The sequence below is a fragment of the Dermacentor andersoni genome, chromosome 5 (assembly GCF_023375885.2).
Source record: "Dermacentor andersoni chromosome 5, qqDerAnde1_hic_scaffold, whole genome shotgun sequence".
Lineage (NCBI taxonomy): Eukaryota > Metazoa > Arthropoda > Arachnida > Ixodida > Ixodidae > Dermacentor > Dermacentor andersoni.
In genome coordinates this window covers 67,086,643-67,108,970 of record NC_092818.1, presented here as the reverse complement: position 1 = coordinate 67,108,970, position 22,328 = coordinate 67,086,643, and the positions used below count along the sequence as shown (strand labels likewise).

General features: G+C 46.9%; 1 protein-coding gene across 1 annotated transcript in view; it reads left to right on the top strand.

The window, feature by feature from the left end:
• Nucleotides 1-21,232, top strand: part of LOC126530743 (uncharacterized) — a 38,539-nt gene extending 17,307 nt beyond the window's left edge. The window contains exons 5-7 of the mRNA XM_050178031.3: nt 11,382-11,650; nt 17,177-17,331; nt 18,731-21,232. Coding sequence (XP_050033988.3) covers nt 11,382-11,650; nt 17,177-17,331; nt 18,731-18,895 — 589 coding nt within the window. The 3' untranslated portion in view covers nt 18,896-21,232. The remainder of the gene's footprint in view (nt 1-11,381; nt 11,651-17,176; nt 17,332-18,730) is intronic.
• The last annotated feature ends 1,096 nt before the right edge of the window (nt 21,233-22,328 follow it).

Here is a 22,328-nt window from a genome sequence, read left to right as displayed (position 1 = left end):
AGGAACGCTGCTGCAAAAATAAATTTCAGGCCTGATGTCGCAAAAAAAAAAAAAAACTTTGCCGCCTTACCATTTTTGAAGAAATAAATTTTGTAAGCGAATGACGTGAGTTCTTGATAATGACCAAAGGTATTGCCATTTTCTAAAACTTTTTTTCACGTAAATTTGTAAGGCCGTGACCTCGACGGAAGTGGGCATGCCTTATGCACAGCTGGCTTGTCGCGTATTCCAACGCTAACTGCAGGTTACCGCTGGAAGGTAGATAGGCATTGCTGCGTTCATAGAGGACATCCAGATTGCACGGTAAGTTTGGTATGCTAAGCTGCGGTTGTGCGTGTTCTTAATCTTTGCGTCTTTTGTGAATCCCTCATCACGCACTACGCTAATAGCTTCCCGTAGCAGAGCGCCCCAAATCGTGTTTAGAAATTTGCCTGTGAATATATTGTCACGTTGTAGTGACGGTAAAGAACAGAGTAGCAACACTGTCTGCTCTTTGCTGGTTTCGTTCGCCCAGCGGGGGAGACCGGCATGCCTTACCCAACCTAACCGGCACCTGTAGACGATTTTCGTTTGACCAAAAAGAAAGCCAATGAAGAAGTTCATTTGCCATTCCCAACGATTCTGTGTAGTTGTGCGACGATAAGAAAATACTTGTGTTATCGGCATACATTGAAAATTTTGCTTGTTGATAAATAGATACTAGATCATTAACATAAATGCTGTGAAAAGTAGCGGCCCCTGAATACTTCCGTGTGGTACACGTGGAATTATTTGTTTTGGCTGCGATTTGAATTCATTTACCTAGACAAATCAGTGCCTGTTGGTGAGATAAAGCGATAATAATGCGAGTGTTGTGGCCCCTTACCTCATAACGTTTTAGGTTACCGAGGAGAATATTGTGATCGATGTGGTCAGAAGCCTGCGTGTATTTAACAAATATAGCGATTGTTAATAACCTATTCTCAAAGTTTCTTAATATGTACTCTTTATGATCTAAGAGTGCCAGTTCTGTGGACTTGTGCTTCTAAAATCCATACTCTGCTTCATCTATAATGTGATATCTGTTACAAAACGATGACAGCCAATTTTGGATAATTTGTCCAAGCCCTCTGAGAAAATTGGGAGGATCGATATTGGGCGATAGTTTTTTACATTCTGCTTGTCTGATTGTGTGTTTTTTTTAATGGGGGTTACTCTAGCAGTTTTAATTCTGTCAGGAAAAGCCCTACAATACAAAACCTGTATATGTACAACAAAATTTGGGTGATTTCATATTTGGCATACTTAATAGGCCGTATCTCTAGGTCGTCAATCTCAGACCTACGTGATTTTTTAACGTTAAAATAAATGGCACACACCTCAGCAGAATCGGATGGCGCGAAAAAATCAAATTTTATTTCTGGGTGCTGTGATATCATTAGTGGGACGAGAATTCGGGTCAGAATTCTTCGGGTCAGAATTCTTGGTTAAAGGTATCAGCAAGTTCCTGGTCTTTTACTAGGCGTCCGTTTAATGAAATTTCTTGTGGTGATTCATATCCCTTCTGTTTCCGTCCCGTAAGAGCGTTTATATTGTTCCACAGTTTATCTGTTTGTCCGGTACAAGATCCAAACTCCCGAAATATAATACGCGTCTCTTGCCGTTCTTAAATCTTTTGTTAACTTATTTCTGAAGGTCCTAAACAAGTTAAGATGTCAAGGCTCCCGAGTTTTTAAGACCTTCGCATACAACCTGTCTCGTTTTCTAATTTTCCTTAAAAGCTCTTTCGTTATCCAAGGCTTTCGAATCTCTACTTATTTTCGTTCTTTAGAGAAGTGTTTCCTGTATACTTCCGGAAAATTACTATTAAAGGTATCATAAGCCTTTTCTGCCCTGTTTTTTTTAGAACATCTTTATCCCAGCAGATCCCTCGTATCTCGATCAGAAGTGCTTCTAGAGAGTTTTCAGCGATGCTTTGCAAGGTTGTAGACGTTGTAGACGCCTTCGGGTGCTTGAACAGACATACATATCGGCATATGGTCTCCTATGCAACAACTTTCATCGAAGGTTCCAGGGCAATCGTTGGTGTTCGTATGTCTGCCAGAAAATACAACACTATTCGAGTCGCGCATACCATCCGACTGCACAAAGCTCAGCGAGAACATGCACAACAGATAGCAACAGCGATAACGTTCGAGTAAGTTCCAAATCATGCAGGGTGCGTCTGGCGCTGAGCGATAACTTTATAATTTATTACCGGCTGAAATGTAGTCCCGGGAAGAAGAATAAATAAGAACCCGTGTAAATATGGTCGCAGATTCGATTTCCGATTCGATTTCCGGCCTAGGCAGTGTCATCAATTACGTTTAGGGGTCGAATGTAAGAACTTTGTTCTTTAATTAACCTCGCCTATTGATAGATAGCTCTGCGAGCTAGCCAATATTATGCAGCGTCACGAAAATACACTATGTCATAGCCCATGCGGGTGCGTGAGTGCGCTAACGTCCCCACGTAAACCTGCAACTTTGAGACGTTTAACTAAATCAGTCAGTCAATCAATGCACTATATGCTACAAAACTACGCGTATTGTCTAGCGTACATTATTCAGCCGGTTGTAACCTTGTCGACCTATGTGCCTGCATTGGTCAGCAGTGGACTAAGAACAGAAGCCTCCGTGATGTGATTTTGTGGCACTCGTTGGTAAACGGATTTCTGATGGCCATCGTCATCGATGAGCCTATGCATACCGGAACACACATGAATTTCAAGCGTCCTTTTAACGCGAACAGCTAGCTTTACCTACTCGGCTGTTTTGAGCCTATCTATTTGTCTAACATATTACGCCGATACGGTGCCCGAAGTTGTCTACCTGCTGGACCCACCAGTTATGTGCTCCTGGTCGTGATGCCTCATGGTCGTTTCATTGTCGTCATTCTAGCTTCGTGATAGCTTACTCTCGTCATGCCATCGTCGTCCCGTCTTCTATCCCGACCCAGTGGCCTAAGTTGTTTGACAGCTAGCTTGGGCCACTAAGTACGCCGTCATTCTAGCTTTGTCATCCGACACTCGTCGTGCAGACGTCGCCATACCACCGTATCCATACAGTCCTCGTGCATTCGTTGTCGCACCGCCATGGTAAGGCCGTTGTCATCGTTCAGTCGTCGTCATGCTGCCCTCGTCACTTCTAATCCGACCCAGTGGTTCCAGTTCTCTAATAGTTTGGGCCACTAGGTATGAGTTACAGATGTGTGTTCGTGGTTTGTGGTGGTGGTCCGAAATGGCGCTCCTCGATGACCCAAGTACACGCTGGCAACGCGAAGGAAGAGCCAGGATCTGGTGGAGAACAGCGTTTATTTCCGCAGCAAAGCGTCCGGCCGGGCTACGCCTAGACGACCTTCTCAGTCTCACTCCGATTGGCTTTGTTAACGCGACAGCGTTAAGAAGCCCGTGTCGCAGAAAACCCTGCGTCGGCGTCTGGCATCGTTTCAGCTAAAAGATGTTCGAACCACCCATACCCAGGCCCTCCATGTGACGCAAGGAATTTACTGAACTAATTGAATTTCTCAGGCTAAGATACGTGGAAAAAGCGTAAACTACGACTTGCACACAGCTATATACAGACATGATAGATCTCGTATTGTAGTTCGACTATACGACATAACATAATTATGTTACGCGATAACTCACAGAAACCCCTTCACACACACAGACCGGCCGCGGCGTCCGCCATTCGCGCGCGCCCGGTGCCTTGCAGTAGCTCCAGCTGGCGCTCGCCTCCGTCGCATCGCGGCCCACGCAACAGGCCGCATTTCTACCACAAAGCCCGCCGTCTTGCATAGCGTTCGCGGCCAGCGTTCCCCGGTAAACATTACGGTTATTTACATACACTCTAGTTGCCGGGAAGCGTGTGAATCCGTCAGGGATCTTTGAATGCTATCATGTTCCACTCTTAAAGGCGAAGTTTAAGCGTCCTCCAAATTTTTTAAAGGCTCGGCCTCGCTTAGTCAAACTGGAACAAAAGCGCGTACATTCTTTGACTGTGTCTGCTTTCCGCCGCCGCTACGGGAGCAACACTCAACTCGTCCTACCCAGCAAGTGTTTTCCAATCACTCGTTGCCGGTTAATTGCACTGTTCTGTGTTATTTTTTTTTCTACCTTTTTCTTGCACTGTTATATGTTTGTTACAAACTCATACTGTTCCTTCTTATTGTAATCATATGCAGCTTTATGTAGCTAATATGTTTCTCTGACTTTTAGGCTGTGCACTTGGCTGCTGCTTTCATTTGTTATTGTTAATAGATTGTATGTACTTGATTGTATGCCCCCCTTACTCAATTCCCATGTAGGGGCCTTGTAAGGTATTTTACAAATAAAATAAAATAAAAATACACCATCTGTGCATATGAACCGCGTTGTTACACCCTGAGGCGAGTCAATATGAGCGGCCGAGTCACTCAAACAACGGCAATTGTGATCCAGATACATATATTAGGAACTCTAAATTTATACGTGATTCTCGCCTTTTTGCGTGCCATAAACGATTATTAGAGGCAACTGCGCTCGCGTAAGCGCTCATTTATAGGCCATGTGTTTCTCTCACGAACACGCGGATGCCATTGCCGACACCGTTGGTAACTGAGTGAGGCAGTAGTTTATGCTGCTTCATCGAATGCACCGTCTCTTGTTTCCCGTTTGACGGAGAGGTAAACAGTGCACCTCCGCAATTAAGAAATGTGGCAGCATAACACGTATAGACCCACCCATCAACGTAGTGAATGCGACCGGCAGCCCACGGGAAAGGTGACGTCAACCGTGGCAAAGCACTGTCGCCGCTTGCCACTTAGTGTGGCGCGCCGCGCGAAGTGAAGTTGATCTCAAATGGCTAAGGCCAGAGCTGAACTATGAAAGTAGTTTCCTTAGTCCTAACTGCTTTCTTCTCCGTTTAGGTACGCCGGTAGCGCGCGCATGAACAAGACGGCACGAGGCCTAACCTTCGCTGAACAGGGTCAACATTGGCTCAAACTTCAGGTGCACGGCTTCAGAGGGCTGAAGCTTGCGCATTTCAACTACGTAGGCGTGCTTTGACTCATTTTGAGTGCGATTAACTATACATACAAGCGAAGGTGCTGGCGGCTATCACGTTTTCGGTTCCACGGCCGATCGCGTGGGGTTCCCCGAGGATTGTAGCAGCAGAACTTAAGAACTAGCCCAGTTAGACACCCTTTTGACATTCATGTCCCCGAGATTGGGCCGCGCGACCTATTCAAAAACGTTTCGTGACTAATCCGCTAGGGCAGGGCGCACGTGTCGTCGCGCCGTGACAAAGGCGGATTGCCTTTCTCGCTCAAGGACACCGCCGTCTAGGCTCAATTCCACGAAACACATTTTCCACGCGTGCTTTGTCATCTCTCGTGTCACCTGTGTTTGGGGACGCCGTCACGGCTCTCAACATAATTTCCTTGACCTCTGAATGACCTCGGCGATATTGCAGCTGCATCCAATACAGAGAAGGTAGCCAAAAAAAGCATGGCGAACCGTAGCAAATGGCCTAACTCCTACACGCTCTCAAAAGGACTCCTTTCTGCTGAAGAATGTTACTTGTTCGCATAACATGAGAAAAAAAAATGCATTGTTTCAACGGCAAAAAAAAAAAAACATACGCAACAATGACCTCAATTTCAACCCTTGCTGGTTCAAACATGTTGCCGGCGATGTCCTGGTAGCGTGACACGCACACACATAAAAAAAAAAACTGCACTTAAACATGTCAGATCACACACGAAGCGATCGTCCTCGCATCTGAGACACGCTCCGAGCTCTCTCGGGTTCTACAACCACTCTCAATGGGAGCAGTTGGCACATGGTAGCTTAACAGCCTCAATCTGTGCAGTTTGGATCGTCAACAGCATGACACTAACAGATGTTCTATCAACGCACTCTAATGTCTAACACTGACTGCCAAACTGCCGTACCTATATGAACACCGGCAAAAGTACCATTTCTGCTCAGACGTCGAAACATACTGCGAACTTATCATAGTCAGCCTAGTTATAGCAACCCCCCCCCCCCCCCCCACACACACACACAAAGAAGAAGCGGTCTAACACAAAAATACGAGAATCCTCGGCGAAATCAAAGCAATACCACAAGACACAAAAACCAATGCTTTACATGTAACACCACATCAAAAAATTAGAGGTAGAAATTGTGGACGCAATCAAATAAGGGCACTACTTGAACACAATGATAAACATATAGCCTGCATTTCAGAACAAACAAAACATCGCACACCCAAGGTCCAAGGAGGAAAGAAGTGCTCGTTCCTATATTTCCTGACTGAGGCGCGAAAGGGCATCAGCGACCTTATTGAGCGCACTAGTTATGTCTACGATTTCCAGATCATACCTTTGAAGCGCCAACGCGCAACGTGTGAGCCTTGCACTGGAGGCAGCCGAGCGGGTTAAAAAAATCAGTAGGTCGTGGACAGTCCTAATACACACCTTCGTGCCCAAAAGCCACGTGTCTAGGCTCTGTAATGCCCATAGAATCGCAAATGCCTCCCGTTCGATTGTAGGCCATTTCTTCTGCGCAGGGGTTAACTTTTTACTGAGGAATGCAACAAGGCGCTCATCTCCATCGGTCTTCTGAGGAAGGCAAGCGCCAACCGCTTTCTCTTAGGCGTCCGTGGTCAAGTAAAATCCCTTACCCGGGATTGCTGTTGTTAAGTCAGGGACTGATGCGGGGGGCCTCCTTCAGTACACCGAATGCATGCTGTGACTCCGCGGTCCGTGGCAACGTATTCGTGAGTCTCTTGTTCGTTAGCGCCGTCAATGGCAGGACTAGCCTTGAGCAATCTGGGGCGCACTCTCGATAAAAATTGAGAAGTCCCAGAACACTCCTCAGTTCTTTCTTCGTTTCTGGTAGTCTGAGCTGCTGGACGCCGCGAACCCTATCTGAATTAGGATCGTGAATGCCGGATCCTACCTCATATGCCCCAAATACTTTGCCCGCGACTCGCTTATTCGCCTCTCCACTTCCCTTTTCAGAGCCATCGGCACCTTGTTTGTATACGCTCGCGACTGCTTAGCCCCCTTAACCAGTGTGATTTTGTGCTCTCCCCGCTCGCATCGACCTGGCCACTTTGACGTCACCACTTGAAGATCATCCAGCAGTCTACTTAGCTCCTCTTTCTGGTGATTGCTCAGGTCACTTGCCTTCGTGGCCACCAGGTCTTGTTTGCGAGGCGTAATGGCATGTAGTACAGTCTCAAGGCTGCCAATTCTAAGTCAGCCACAAACACAACGCCCACATTATTAGTTCGCGCATAGTAGGGTCTCATTTTATTCGTGTGCACCAATTTCTCAGTGCCCGCGAAATCCACTAGCATACAGCTTTCAGCACGCCTTCTTTCCCTCACAACTGGAGGACCGCGCCATTTCGGTTGTATCTTGCCTCCTGCTGAATTTTGTATTACAAGTACCTGATCGCCTATGCTGAACCCTTTCTGCCTATAGCGCGCAAGTTGTATTTCCGTGAATAGCTCCTTTGCATCTGATGACACCTTTCATTGACTACTGGCTTTTTCGCAAAAGAGCTTTGTGTAGACAGCCTAAGCCGCTCACTTTCTTTTTGCACGACCCATCTGCAACGGATCTCCGGCGGTGCCCGTGTTAGCAACACTGACCTGCTCTCCTCGGCCCTCTGAAGCCGGTTAAACCGCCTCCTTTTCGGAGATCTCGCTCTTGCCATCGTCCTTTCTCTCATCACCAAGCATTACCTTGGCTTCGCGGCATGCGTCGTGCTCATCGCCTGTGTTGGGTTCCTCACTGACAGCATGCCGCGCTGTGTTATCGCAGCTGGTATGGGTTAGGGAATCTAAATAATTTCCCCTCGCAAAAGTACCCTCTTGCTCCGGCGATCCCTCCTAAACCACACTCAACGCCTTCGAGGTCACGCCGCGACTCGTCCAGGGCATGAGAAAAACTTTCATAGTCGTTTGAAGTAAGTAGCAAGTCAGTGTTCGTGGCCAATTGCGGAGTCGCTGCGCAGAGCAACGGTACGCCCTGAGCAGCATTGCCTAAATGACACGGATGGCCGAGGGAAACATACACAATTCCCGCAGTAACAGCTTGACTAAATGTTCCCGTGAGCTTCACGTGACCACTGCTCTGCTTCAGAATCTGAATTGGTACTTTGTTTGCTTTGGGTACGGTGATGTCCGCACCTGCGTCAATGCGAGCTGTGCAGGTACTTTCTCCAATGAAAACCCGTACTCGCAGATTTCCAAGCTGCATGCTATGCAACTCACAGGGGGATTTCCTTCACACGCGCCTTCATTTTTCGCGACTACAGTCCCTCCGAAAATGCCCCAGCTCTCCGCAAGCGAAGCACAACATGCGGTCAGTGCGCAAGTTATTCGCATAATGTTGTCTGCACTGTAGGGTATGCGATAGCTCTTTTACCATCATAGTCTCGCGGTAGCTTGTTCTTACTTTATGCGACATGGTCTCCTCAATGTTTGCGACCTGCCCGGTTAAATCTTTCACCAGCAGTCAGCCTTTCATCTCGCCTTAAGTAACAAACGACCTAACGTCAGGCGGCATAAATTGCTTCAGTCTATCTCCAATGAGCAGGGCCTGCAACTGCTCAAATGACTCTACTTCTCTGCTGCTTAAATAAGAGCAGTACATCGTTCCTAAACTCGCCCCAACCTGACTCCATGACTCGCCTGTTTTCCTTTCTATGTCCAGGAATCGCCAGCGGTACTCTGTTGGAGTCATCTTGCGCTCCTTACGTACATCCTCACTGTATCGCTGAAGCAAGGCAATATCAGAGAGCCCTGCATTTCATCGGGAATTTGGTGGATCTTCAACAAGGGGTCAGCGTTCTTAAACAATGCCGGGATCATGGTGTCGTTCGCGGGCATGGGGGCGAGAACGGCTGTTAACTCTTTAGCGTGCTTGCCTATGCCACTCGTTTCACTGCGTGTTTGCCCTGCATCTTTTATTACGCCTGATGATTTCAACTTCTCTATCTCAAACTGGATCCTAAGGGCTTCCATTTCTAATTTCAACTCGTGGGCGCGACCCAGTTCATTGGATCTGCCATTAGCCTCCAAGTTCCTATCTGTGTCGTCCATGTTGCCTAGCTACCAGAGAGGGTCGGAACGCAAATGCGTTCACGTGAGAACCAAAATCAAGCACGAAACGGATCTCACTATAGGCAAAGATGCTCGCTGCTGGCTGGTTCTCTTGCTGCTTGACTCTCGCTGCTCCTCTCGCTGCTCCTCTCGCTGGTGTCTCGGAAGTCTCTCGGTTTCGCAAGTATGCAGGCTCTCGATGGCGCCGAATCTGCATGTGGCGATGAAATGAAGGCACGCCTGCCCGCTCACACAACGTTGCTGCACCGCAGCTACGTTCCACCGATACTCGGTGCTCCGACGTGGTCAGCTCGTTCACAGCGCCAAGCCTTTCCCCTGATGCCGCGGTCTTCCTGACGAAGCCGTCTTCACCGCAGCGCTGATCAGGTGAAGGCATACTTGCCGCTTGTAGACGCTCCTTTCTCATCCGCTTTCGCTACCCTGTACACCGGCCAATTCCGTCGTAGACTTCTTCAAGCTGTTGGCCATTTTCGCGCTTCAAGAAATGTTCCAACACCTCGCCAAAGTTTTTGGAGGCTGGGTCCTTTTCGCGCGCCTCTTGCGATGCGACCTCTTGCGATGCGACCTCTTCCGACCAACACCTTAAAAGGCGACCTGGTCGTGACGATGATGAAACAGCTCACTTCCACCAATGCCCCGGTGCCTCCTTCGCTGTGGGCTTTGCCGATCCGGTATTCGGCTATTCGACTGCTTCAGTTAGGGATGGATGTTCGGGGTTTGTGGCGGTGGTCCAAGATGGCGCCCCTCGATGGCCCGAGTGCATGCTGGCAACGCGGAGGAAGAGCCAGGTTCTGGTTGAAGACAGCGTTTATTTCCGCCGCAAAGTGTCTGGCAGGGCTGTGCTCAGACAACCTTCCCCATCTCATCTTGAGCGCCCGTTTCTAAGGGCTCGGTCTCGCTCAGTCAAACAACTGCAACAAAAACGCGTACATTCTTTGACTGTGTGTGCTTTCCTGCGCCTCTGCGGGAGCAACACTCATGTCGTTCAACCCAGCAGGCGTTTTCCTGTCATGTACTTGTCGGGATGCCGCCGCCGTCGTTTCATCGTCATCTTTGTAACTACGACATCTGACTCGTCATGCCGTCGTCATAACTTTGTCGTCATGCCATCGTCGTCACGTTATCGTTTCAACATTGTCATCACTCTGGTATCGTCATCCCATCGTGGTCACTCCGTCGTCGTCATTCCTTGTTTATCTTTCTATCGTAATCATGCTGTCGTCATTGCCATGCCATCGTCGTCATTGAGTCGTTATCACACAGACGCTATCATGCATTCGTTGCCGTACTGTCGTCATCACGCCTTCTTGATCATGCCATCATCGTCATTCCCTCTCGTTCATCCGGTTATCGTCACACCGTCGTCGTCACACCACTGTCGCAATACTATCGTCAAGTTGTCGTCATTTCATTGTCGTCATGCCGTCGCCGTTATACGCCTTTGTCATTCGATGGATATCACTGCTTCTTAGTCAGTGCGTCGGCGTCATACAGTTGTCGTCATGCCTCTATGTACCTTGGCAAGCGAGTGTCATAACAAAGTGAGACGATATCGGCGAATGTGGCATATAATCGAAGCAACGAAAGCCTAATAATTGCCACTGAGCATGTTAGATAAGCGCGACTTCATGAATATGGTCTGTCGCTACAGTGCTCGATTGCTATTAACATTACCATTGACAGTCATCGTGAGATGAGCTCTGCCGTAATTTTGTCTAGCTCAATGCATTTATACGCCGCATTGCACGTATGGCGTTTCTTTCTATATTATTGGTGTCTTTTTTTTTTCATTGACACCTGAAAAAGAGCGTTACGGTATTTCAATTAAAATTAACCGGTTGGACCATAACCTGGTCATCTGCATTCTGTTTCCCTTGTCCGTTCTAGCGCACCTTGACAATAGACCATTGTCAGTTGCAACCATTTTCACATATCGCCGACTGAAGACATCGCAGCTGAAGGCGACGAAGGGACTACTTCGGTTTATGAAGGATACGGGCTTGGACAAGCGGCTGTGACAGTGATGTCACGTACCGCACAAGAGTGACAGACTGTAACCAACGATGTGTGTGCCGTGTTATGTGCCCTCTATCTCTTCTCCCCATCTTTCATCCCCCCCATCCCGCTCCCATGTGTAGGGTAGCAAGCCGGTTAGGCTAAACTGGTTAACCTCCCTGCCTTCCTTCTCCACTTTTTCCTTCCATCCTTCCATCATTGAAATGTCTCTCCGACTCGTCGCAGCGTGTCGCCCACTGACATCCTTCTCCGACTGGGCGAGTACGACCTGAAGAGTGAGCGTGAGCCGCTGTCCCACGTGGAGCGGCGCGTGCAGATCGTGGCCACGCACCCACGCTTCGATGCCAGCACCTTCGAGTACGACCTGGCTCTGCTGCGCCTCTACGAGCCCGTGCCCTTCCAGGACAACGTGATGCCCGTCTGCGTACCCGACACCAACGACAGCTTCGTTGGTCGCAGTGCCGTTGTCACCGGATGGGGACGTCTGTACGAAGGTGAGCCAGCAGCGGGTTACCGGCCGTGTGGCTTTGTTGCAGCACCACGGCAGGGGCGTCACTGGAGAGAGAGAGAGAGAGAGAGAGAGAGAGAGAGAGAGAGAGAGAGAGAGAGAGAGAGAGGAAAGGGGAAAGGCAGGGAGGTTAACCAGAGAAAAAGATCCGGTTGGCTACCCTACGCTGGGGAGAGAGGGGAGGGGGAGGTAAAGTGGTAACAAAGTAGAGATAAGGAAAGGAAGGAGCATAGACACACAATCACAATCGGTCACTGTCATCGAATACTGTCATCGCACAGCACAGTGACACTTGCAGCACAATCAACATCTGTTCAGGCTATAGCCGCCTGTCCAATTCTGTCGCCCTCAAAAACCGCAACAGTGCCCTCGTCGCCCTCTGCTGCGATGGCTTATGATGGCGTTTCTTTAAGATAAGTTCATCTGTGAGAGGTCTTTGGAGATGCATATTGTTCAATTACGAGAGAAAGAGATTCGTTTCAAGAAATAGTTCAGAACGGTATAACATAGAAACCATTCAGGCCTTATTGGAATGACAGTAGTCGTGTCTATCCTAATATCATGACCTTGGCGTAAATAACCGCGTAACCTGTGTGAACGATAGCAAAGCACATGTTGCGCACACTGTAGAACGCTCCATGGAAGCACACAATTCCCCTGCAGCACGGGACCTTGTTTCACAATCTCCATAATTTTGAAGCCTCTTCTGCTAGAGCCGAAGGTTTACTTTTCAATCCAAGGTCAAGCCTGTGATAAATCGCATTAAAAAAATGCGCAGTAGGTATATTTTGGTCCCTCTTTAAAATTTCTTTTGCTGCCATTTGCTCGCTGATAACGTGAACGTGAGTAATTCTAATGCACATTCAGTGCTCACTTTTGTTCTTTCCTAACCTCATGGCATTACTTTGCAGCAAGCAAAAGCTAGTTGAAGTTATCACAGAGACGATCAAGCGCCAAAGTTGGAAGTAACATCATGTCATTTTGTCAAACGGTAATTGAATGAACAGTGTAGTTCGAAGCATTAAAAACAGTCAAATGGTATCATTCCCGTCGTCTCACGTGACTCATGACGTTCTCGCTTAAGCCTACGGGGTTTAAATATTTCGCACTTCACGGTACTGCATATCCAACCTTAATCTTGTTTTGTATCCTGGAAACAGCGATTATTCTTGGACCATTAACTTAGCGACATGCAACTTTCTACGAGCGTATTTTTGACACCCCATCAGTTTAAAGCATATGGCGTAGAAAACTATATTGTTGCCATTTTTTACGCTCTGGATGAGTTATTAGTTCTTATTAGGTCCTTAATGGCTTTAACATCACATTCTTTTCACAGTATAACGGCAAAAGTATGCTCCTGCTTAGTTGAGCATCATTGCCGTAACAGAAGGGCGTTAAACTATGATGCGTTTTCTTCGAATGATCCCACAGCAAGTCACATATCCTCACGAACTCGCTTTTTGTAACCTTTTTTTTTTTTTTAGCAGTTTCAACACGAAAATTTGTTTCTGTCAACCTTAGCTGGTGTCTGCGGTTTCTGTACTGCAGTAAGATTTAGACCAGTGATAAACACCGCACAAGTGGACGAAGACCTCGATCCCTTCCTTGATACAGGGCACCACTGGAAACAACTGCTGTTGTAGTCGCGAAACGGGGAATTCCCGGAGATCACCTGTCCTGTGTCCTTCCTCGACCCGGCTATTTTCGTGCTCGCTTCTATCGTCCCATAGATAAGGCTACGAAGATGGAGCGCCTGACTGGTTGTGCGCAGCTGGCTTGTGGCGCCGCATGAAAGCGCGTTTTCTCCGGTTGTGCTGGCCTGCCTCTCGTCGGCCGTACGCAAAGAAGGTAGACGCTAGATAGCAACACGGAAGCTGACAAATAGCAACCTGAGACATATAGAAAACAACAAAAGTAAATGAACAAAAATATTCATTCACTGTGAGCAATGCGGACGATCCATGTAAGTGCTTTCCGAATAGCATTGACCCTACAATTTAAAGACCGTTAAGGAAGGTGGCTCAAGCAGGAATGAAAGAAAAAGAATGAAGGATCGAACTAAAGAAAGAAAGAAGGTGCGCGAACTCAATTGAGCAGGTATCGAGGGCGGAGCCAAGTATTTTTGCATGTACCTGCATCGAAAGCTATCACTTTGCAATCCCCACAGGCGACGTCAAAGGGGTTACTGACCACAGTCGACCGCCCAGAGAGTACGAAGAACGTCGATGGCAATGCGCAAATTGCTTTCCTCAGCACATTCAGCAGCCTTGCCTTGACCTGAAATGGTTACGACCAGCTCAGGAGGCAACGCTGCCTTGCAATGTAATGGGAATTCGTGTGAACGCGTTTGCGCCTCTGTAATCTGAGCACTAAAGGTGAATGCGTCATGGTCGCAGAAGTGGATCGGGCACTTCCCAATGCGCGAAAATGTCCATGGCGTGTTTCGTTGCAGACACAATCACGAATGCCTAGGATGCATAACCGGTGAACCATAAGAGTTACATAATCGGTGCTTAGCGAAGAGAAGCGCAGTCGAGGACCACAGAAAATTAGGTGGGGTTATGAAATTAGGAAATGTGCAGACGCGAGCTAGAATCAGTTGGCGCAGGGCAGGCGTAATTGGAGATCGCAGGGAGAGGCCATCGGCCTGCAGTGAATATAAAAAAAAAGACCTATGATGGTGATGATGATGAATTAAGAAAATTAGTCCATTAAAGAAAATAACATCTTTTTAGGCTGAAATAAGAAACCGTTGTCACGGTAATAAATAGTTACAACAGAGAGTTCTTTATTCCTCTAATGCATGCCTGATTCGTAAAAAGTCAGAGCAGCCGCAGGAAAATGAGAGAAGAAATCAAGGGCGGAGGACCGTCTTCTTTCAGAGCTGCTTTATGCGCACCAAGTGCCTAAATTGTCGTTATGTATTCTACAGAGTAGGTACTGTGGGTTTTTTAGTGTGCATGTGTTCATACGTACACTGGTATTCCTAGCCCCCAAACTAGGTTAGTTGCTTAAGGGGCATTTACACGGGTATAGTGTACTAGAATACTGTATTATGTATAACACGGGGAGAAATCTCGCCGGGAGTGCGCATCACGTGACAGAGATGGCAGGGTTTTGTGAGATGGCGTGACGCCACCACAAGCTCTCGAGGGCAGGGGGGGGGGGGGGGGCGATAAATCTGACAACTCCTTGACGTGGGGATGCAGCGGCATCTCATTCTAGTGTCTGGCAAGTTTAACCAAACTGCTACTCAGGAGCGCGACGGCCGCGTCGCAATTGATTCGTTGTTGTGGTTGCCGCAGTTACAATAGTTGCAGCGGTCCGCTCACACTTTTTGAGGGCGCCTTGCACGCGTGGCCGCCCCGTGATGGCAAAATTAGGCAACGATGCCATTTGCGATGAAACGGGCTCTTTCCGTGTTGGTCAGCAAGTGATGAAACATGGGGCCCTATAACGTGAAACTACTCCAGTCTGTTTTTATTTCAAATTGGTCATTAGCCCTCCCTGATAGGTCAGAATGCTTCGGGTCCAGCCCATATGGGCGGGCACCACACGCATATGGGTGGCGCCTGAGCCATTTTGACCTATCACGGAGGTAATGGCCGATTTGGAATAAAAACAGATTGGAATAGCTTTACGTTATCTGGCCCATGGTGTGGATAGTAAAAGCCACACCCGCCGTGTAGGCTTAGTGGCTACGGCCTTGCGCTGCTAAGCACGAGGTCGTTGGACCAAATTTCGACCGTGGCGGCCGCATCTTGTTGGGGGCAAAACGTATAAAAAGGCCCGTATATCGCACATTGGGTGCGCGTTAAAGAACCCCAGGTGCTCAAAAATAATCTGGAGTCCCCCATTACGGTGTGTCACATGAGATCGCGGATATGGCACGTAAAAACACAGTTTTTTTTTTTTTTTATATACATAGCAGAAGCTGCTATGTAGCTTGACTGTCCCCATCCCGATCGTCTCGCCCATATTATGGTGGCCGTACTCACCATACCATTGTGAGTAGCGGAGATCTACGGTTAATGCTTCGCTGCGATTGAAGTCAGATTGCTCGTTGCGGAGATCTCATCTGTGTGTATAGTGGGCGCGTTGGAGCACTGATCAGGTCCGGGATGGCCCGAAAGCCCGGGCAGTCCGAAGCGTTTTTTGGCGGGCCGGGGCCGGACTCGGGCCCACTCTTTAAAGGGCATAAGTCAGGCCTTTGACCACATGTGAACGCTATGCATTGCATGGTCCAAGGCGTTCTGTGCCAAGCTGATGCGACACATGCAAAGAATACTGTTAGTGTACCTCAACAAATAGAAAAAAAAAAAACAGATAAAGTTCTCATTTTATTTCCATAAGAAGTGAACATGGTTTCCGCTCAAGGAAAAAAAAAAGAAAAAAAAAGTCGAAGCAAAGGCATGGGCTTGACGTCAAATGCTTGCCTTTGCTTCGAGTTTTTGACAAATTCGACTTCGCTATGCCATCTGCTAGCCGCCTGGTTAGCTCAGATGGTGGAGCGGCTACCCCGGAAAGGCGGTGATCCCGGGTTCGAGTCCCGGACCAGGACGAATTTTTCTTCAACTGCGAGGCTTCTTTCTTTCGAGGAACCCGTACAGCTTTCCTTTGTAGCAATTGCTACGATTGGGTGGACGTCTCATTTTCCCTTTATGGAGTACTTCTCTCGACCATGCGGGTTTCCGTAGAGCTATTACGTTAATTAACTTTATCTTAACTAAGTGTATTTTGTATAACTTTGCCTGAATTAACACCAAGGGTGATGGGCTCGACCAGCAATCATCAAGTTTGGTGGCATTGAATTTTGTTTCGTCCCACCAAAGGTCGAGGGTTCGACTCCCACCAAATGTCGTCGGTTCGAGACCCGCGAATGGTCGTGGGTGGCACCATCAATTTTGGTGCCATAACGCCGGACGGTGGATTTTTCGACATTGCCAGGCATATTTTTGACTCAGAGAGCCAGCCACTTAAGGCTTTCGCCTTAAAGAAAGTTTATGGAGCTAACAGGCAGGAGGTCTAACGCGATTCTTCTGGAGCAGTTTTGTCCTGGTCAACGATGGCTTTTTCAGTACAACGGCGGCTACGGCAGGAGTAAAGATGACTACCTAAGTTGAGATATAATAGATGTGGTTAGGAAATTAGGATTGCTGATATTTCAGCTCGAAACCTTCATGATTACCATGAGGCCAGAGGAGTACAAAGTCCTGTCCAAAGAGCGCGGGATATCTTAGTTTATCAGAATAGCCACGTTAAGTGACATTTGCTACACTGATTCACGTGCAGCGGTTCCGAAAACTACGAATAAACACACGCAATCTCAACACTTTGCCTCACACTTCGTGGATGATGCTGACTCAATAGAAAGTTTGTTCGGTGGAGAAATTAAGCATGACGTCGTGTCAATTGTCTACAATGGTTTAGGCCTTATACAACTCGGTTTTAGCTTGATTCCGACTGCTCGAGCCGCATAAGTATTTGACATATACCCGTTATTGCGCAGATGGACCCCTTCCGAACGTCATGCAGAAAGTCAGCGTGCCCATTATTACCAACAAAGAGTGTGAGATCATGTACCGCAAGGCCGGTTTCATCGAGGACATCCCCAACATCTTCATCTGTGCCGGCCTTGCCAAAGGTGGCAAGGACTCCTGTGAGGTAAGTCCCTGATCAGGCTCGGCTACACCTCTGTCGTCACCTTGGTAACAGCTCGCGAAGCTACCGAAACTTTGCATTGTGATGACTCGTTTTATTGGGATATATTGGCTCGTCTCTGGTCAGTAGGACTCAAGAAGGGTCTGCCAAATTAGCCCGGTAGATACACGAAAATCACGCACCTCACCTACTGCACGCGACTATCTGGCATACTAAGGAGGCTACTAATGCCGAAAGTAAAAAGGAGCTCAGGAACATGAATTTGACGCCATCACCTCCGAACCGACCACTGAGTTTTAGTTCTGACGAGCAGACATCATATAGGGGCAGTATATTGGTGTGGTGATCACGGAGAGAAACACCATCACAAAAAAAAAAAATGATGTAGCACGGCACCCTCTAGACTGTCATCGTCGATTACAGCGCGCGGTACCTGCCGGTCCCGACGTGGGACTAGCCGGGTGCGCGACGAGTTCGCGTCCTCGCCGGAGCTGCAATAGTTTCTTCACTCGCTCACTCACTCATTACAGCACGTGGTCAATTTTTATTTTATACCTGCGCAGGCATTGCAGTACATTATTCAAAAGCACAAGAGAAGGGGTGCCGACACAGGTGTCCTGTGTATCCTTAAGGATGCCCTGTAAACGACCCAGAAATCCTTGTCAAGCGGCACCAGCCTCATCACGTCATTATCACGATGTGGCAATATCGTGCGCTTTCTGCTGCAGGTGTGACATTGATTTGCAGTACTACGACAATTGGTTAAAAATGAAATGTGCGAGTTACATTAATAAATGGAAAATGAGACATCCACCAGTATGAGACATCCGTAGTACTCGCACCATATTTCCAGTTTGTGGAAAAGAAAATACTATTTGTTTTACGGAGCGACATGGGTGGTGAGACAGGAAACTTAAGTTAGGAGAACGGCAAACCGCGTCTATCTGGCAACAATGCAACAGGGACTAACGAAACACTTTGGCAACATAAAGTCGTGCACGCACGCACACCCTCAACGGGCACTTTTAATTTCACTTAATGTGTAGCCACAGAAGTCGTCCTCTCTCGAAAGTTGATCGTAATTAAGGGTGCCGTTCGTCCTGCTGTTGGCACTGGCTACGTGGACCATTGCGGTCAAAATGGCTGGTCGCTTGGGCTCTTATTTCATTGTCACCATCATCAACGCACTTATCCCGTCGCCATCAGTCTCCTTCCGAGCTGTGTTGTTGTTCATCTGCACGAACTATAAGATGTGCGGTAAGTTCAGCGCGACATTTGTTTGATTATTTTGTTAAATTAGAGACACAGTACTTCAAATGTGCAGGGGCTGTGAGCACCTGCTGATTCTTCTTTTATGCCTTTTTTTAATGTTTTGACAACATTGCTTTTTCTTCTCTTTTAGGGCGACTCTGGTGGGCCACTGGTGTTGAAAGATCCGACAACGGGGCAGTGGTCACTCATTGGTATCATCTCGTGGGGCATCGGCTGTGCCTTGCCAAACCAGCCCGGCGTGTACACGAGGATCACGCATTTTGCCGACTGGATTCGGCAAATAATCGTCTTCTGATGTCGAATGGGATTCTTAGGCAGCTATTCTACTTCACAAGGGCGAACGACATTACAGCGGCGCCGGTGCACATCTCGGCCGGTCCGGAAGCTTACCTGCCTGGTCATTTGCTTGGCAGCAGCACTAACGTCGTGGGAAAAACGCCCCAGAAGAGGGAAGGGGGGAGGGAGGGAAAGGTGCTTCTTCGCAATGTGCTCATTCTATGGTGGTAGGGTGACCACATTTCGCTTCAACTGCAAGGAACTTTTGCCTTTTCTGGTGTTTTCCCGTATGGCTCAATGTCCGCACACTTCTTCACACTCTACGTAACCGCATTTAAGGTTCAGCTGACGTCACGCAAAGACTGTTATAACGTTGGGGTAGCGTGTAGTGGTACTTGTGGGACGTGACGCATAGGGGGCTCACAAATAAGCCGAAGCGACCACATTGTGCAATCTCAAAACTAAAGACTTATGAAATGGTTCTATATATCCAAATTAAAACAGCTAGTGTGCGTGTGTGTAAATATACATACATCATTATAACATTTTCTTGTAATGCACGGCGCTCTTCCGGCAAGGCCCAGGAGCGTCGAAAAATGCCGTTTTAAGCTAGCACGAATCAAAATTTATTGCTTTTATTTCTTCTCATTTCCCATAAAAGCATAATTTATTTCATTATTTATTTCTAGTGCCATTGCTCCAATGAGTTTGTAATGCGTCACTTTTAAACTATTACAAAGGGTCATTCCGTGAGCATCTTTGTTGTTTGTTGTATGGATACTGCTGTATTGATTGCTCTAAGCTATTGGGACCACAACTGTAATGCAAATTCCACCAAGGTGGACGACGAAAATGCTGCATCGAGGACTGGCAGAAAGATTAGCGGACCCAGTGTTTCCTTCATATGCCTTTTCTTTGATCAGTTGGCTTGTTCCACCTAACGAGAAGAACATATTGTATGCATTTTTTTTCATTTATCTGATCATGTTAATTTCTGTTTTATTTTAATGAATTGACGCTCTTTCCCTCACAGCTCGAGTTAAGAGAGTATGCTGTGAAGCAATCTACAACCTGTGATAGTTAAAAAGTGCCTTTAACTGCCTTTACAGCAAAATAAAACTATTCAAGCTAAGAAAAGAGCATTTCGATATGTAGCACGCACAATACCGCACTGGTTAGCAGCACAGAGAGCGCGATGCCAATAGATTGGCATACGCCGGGCCGGATAATAGAACAATTATAGTCAAGTTTCGGTGATAGCATGAAACCTTACTTTGTTTGGTTTGCTTGATGTTATATAACGATGAGAGGAACAGCTGGACCTCATGTTGTAGGAAAACACGCATATCTTTGAGAAATGGAGCATCCAAGGTTACTCACTTGTCTTAGCAAAATTAGTGACTGTGCACAGAGCGCAAGGTATATATGGCGATAATTCAGTAGCGTACCCAGTTTTCTGAAGAGATTTTACTCAGGCGTGCCTACGTGTTACCAGTGTAATTACACTTGTAAGGTCTTGACGACATCCCGTGATGCTTGTATTCATGAACAGTGCATATAAACGAAGATAAGGCGTTATCCATGAGCTAATTAATCTCCGTGAAGAAATTTTCTCTGCTTTTTCGTCGCCGAAAAAATGTTATGTGACAAAAGAGAGTATGGCATATCCTGAAGAACCCTACTTCACAAAATGTCAGCCACTAGCAACAGTTCTGGCACTACCTATGTCCATGGCACAGCGGTTACAATGGGACATTATACGTGTACGCTAGGTTATCGCTTTGAGGTTCTGGACTTGTTTAAACGCAGCGACTGCGACCATTGCAAATTAATAGCTGCAGTGTCTCCTCCTACAAATGACAAAATCAAGGTCAATGATAGTTATCTCTATTCCAACCGTTCCAAAGTTCTCTAATCCGGCACTGCTGAATCCTGCTATTTGCTTGATGACATCACTGTCCAGATCTCCTGGTCTGCGTAGTAACTAGCTATATTTTAAGAGTTATAATTGCCCTATTCGCATCATCCTGCATTGAGAGTGTGAAGTGACTTATGCCCAACCTGGTTACATGGCGTTGACATTGATGACGCCACACGCGACACCATATTTCAAGGTGCCACCAGCTATGGCGTGCAATGACAGATTCTGTCGAGTATTCGATGCAAGTGTTTCCCGAATAATACGCCATTCAATGTTCTTGACTAAGTCTTCTTCGGGTAAGCGATTCCATCCAAGTCACCCTTTCACATTGAGTTCATTTCAAATATAATGAACCTAAATGCCCGATGATGTTTTCACGTAGAAGACTATTTTACAAAGTGTACGTAGTTATTTATTAAACTCATTCATCGTCGACTTGTGTGAGCTGTCTTGATTTGCAAACACAGAACAATACATGACGCGAAGAGCACTAAGGTTTAGGCATGCCTGCACAATTTACATCAACGTGCATTTTATTCAGAAAGAAGTGTTTGTGGTGCACTCATACATTAGTAATTTCGTTTCTCTTTCATAAATATACAGGTCCGAGAGATAAATCAATATTCAAGTAGAAAAATGGCCATTACGTCTTTTAAGCGGCGCCATGTTCAAATAAGTAAAGCTAGATTGCCTCTCCTTTTTACCATTTAAACACTAAAAACAATAACCAAGATATGCAATACCAGTTATAATCATAGAAAGCAAGTGCCTAACGTTTACTTCATCGAGCAGAACTTAGTTTAATTAGTGAGACATACACGAAGTACGTTTCATAGTAGCTGGTGAAGTCGTTTTATTCATTATGTAGCGTTGAAGAAAAGGCAAAAATCGAATGATGTTCGAGACCGTATACATTAAGTTTTTGATAATCATTCTGAATGTATCTACACGCACACGAGAAATGCTGAGCGAATTTCGCTTCCGTTAGGTAAAGGAAGGAATTCGAAACTTTTGCAACCAGTTGCGTAAAGCAGCCTCTTCTTCACGTCGTAAGAGGACTGCTTAGGTTGGGGCCGATTCCGACTTTTCAATCCAAACACGTCGAAAGGAGAGCTGTTCCCATTAGATAATTGCTGAATTGTTTTCAGTGAGATTTGTTACGTATAAGAAAGTTAATTCCTACGAAATGTTGGTAGCGCAACTTTGATATTGCGGCTCGAATGGTTTAAGATTCAAGATTCATTTATTGCTCCAAGAGAAAAAGGCCCGGGACAAAAAGCTGCCTTGGAGCAGCTTGACGGGGTCCGGGGCCCGTCAAGCTGCTCAAAAGTTATTCAGTTCTGAAAACTTCTTCCTAACTCTGCACACAAAAAAAAATACATTTCTGCAAGGTGCATCTGTTAGATTATGTAACGCCAGAAAATGCGCAGCGTAAAAAGTATTTCATTCATTCCCCCGACTTTTACAAGAGCACTGATAAAAATATTGTGCCCTGTGGAGAGCGGTCTGTAGTAAATTCATCTTTGCTGCC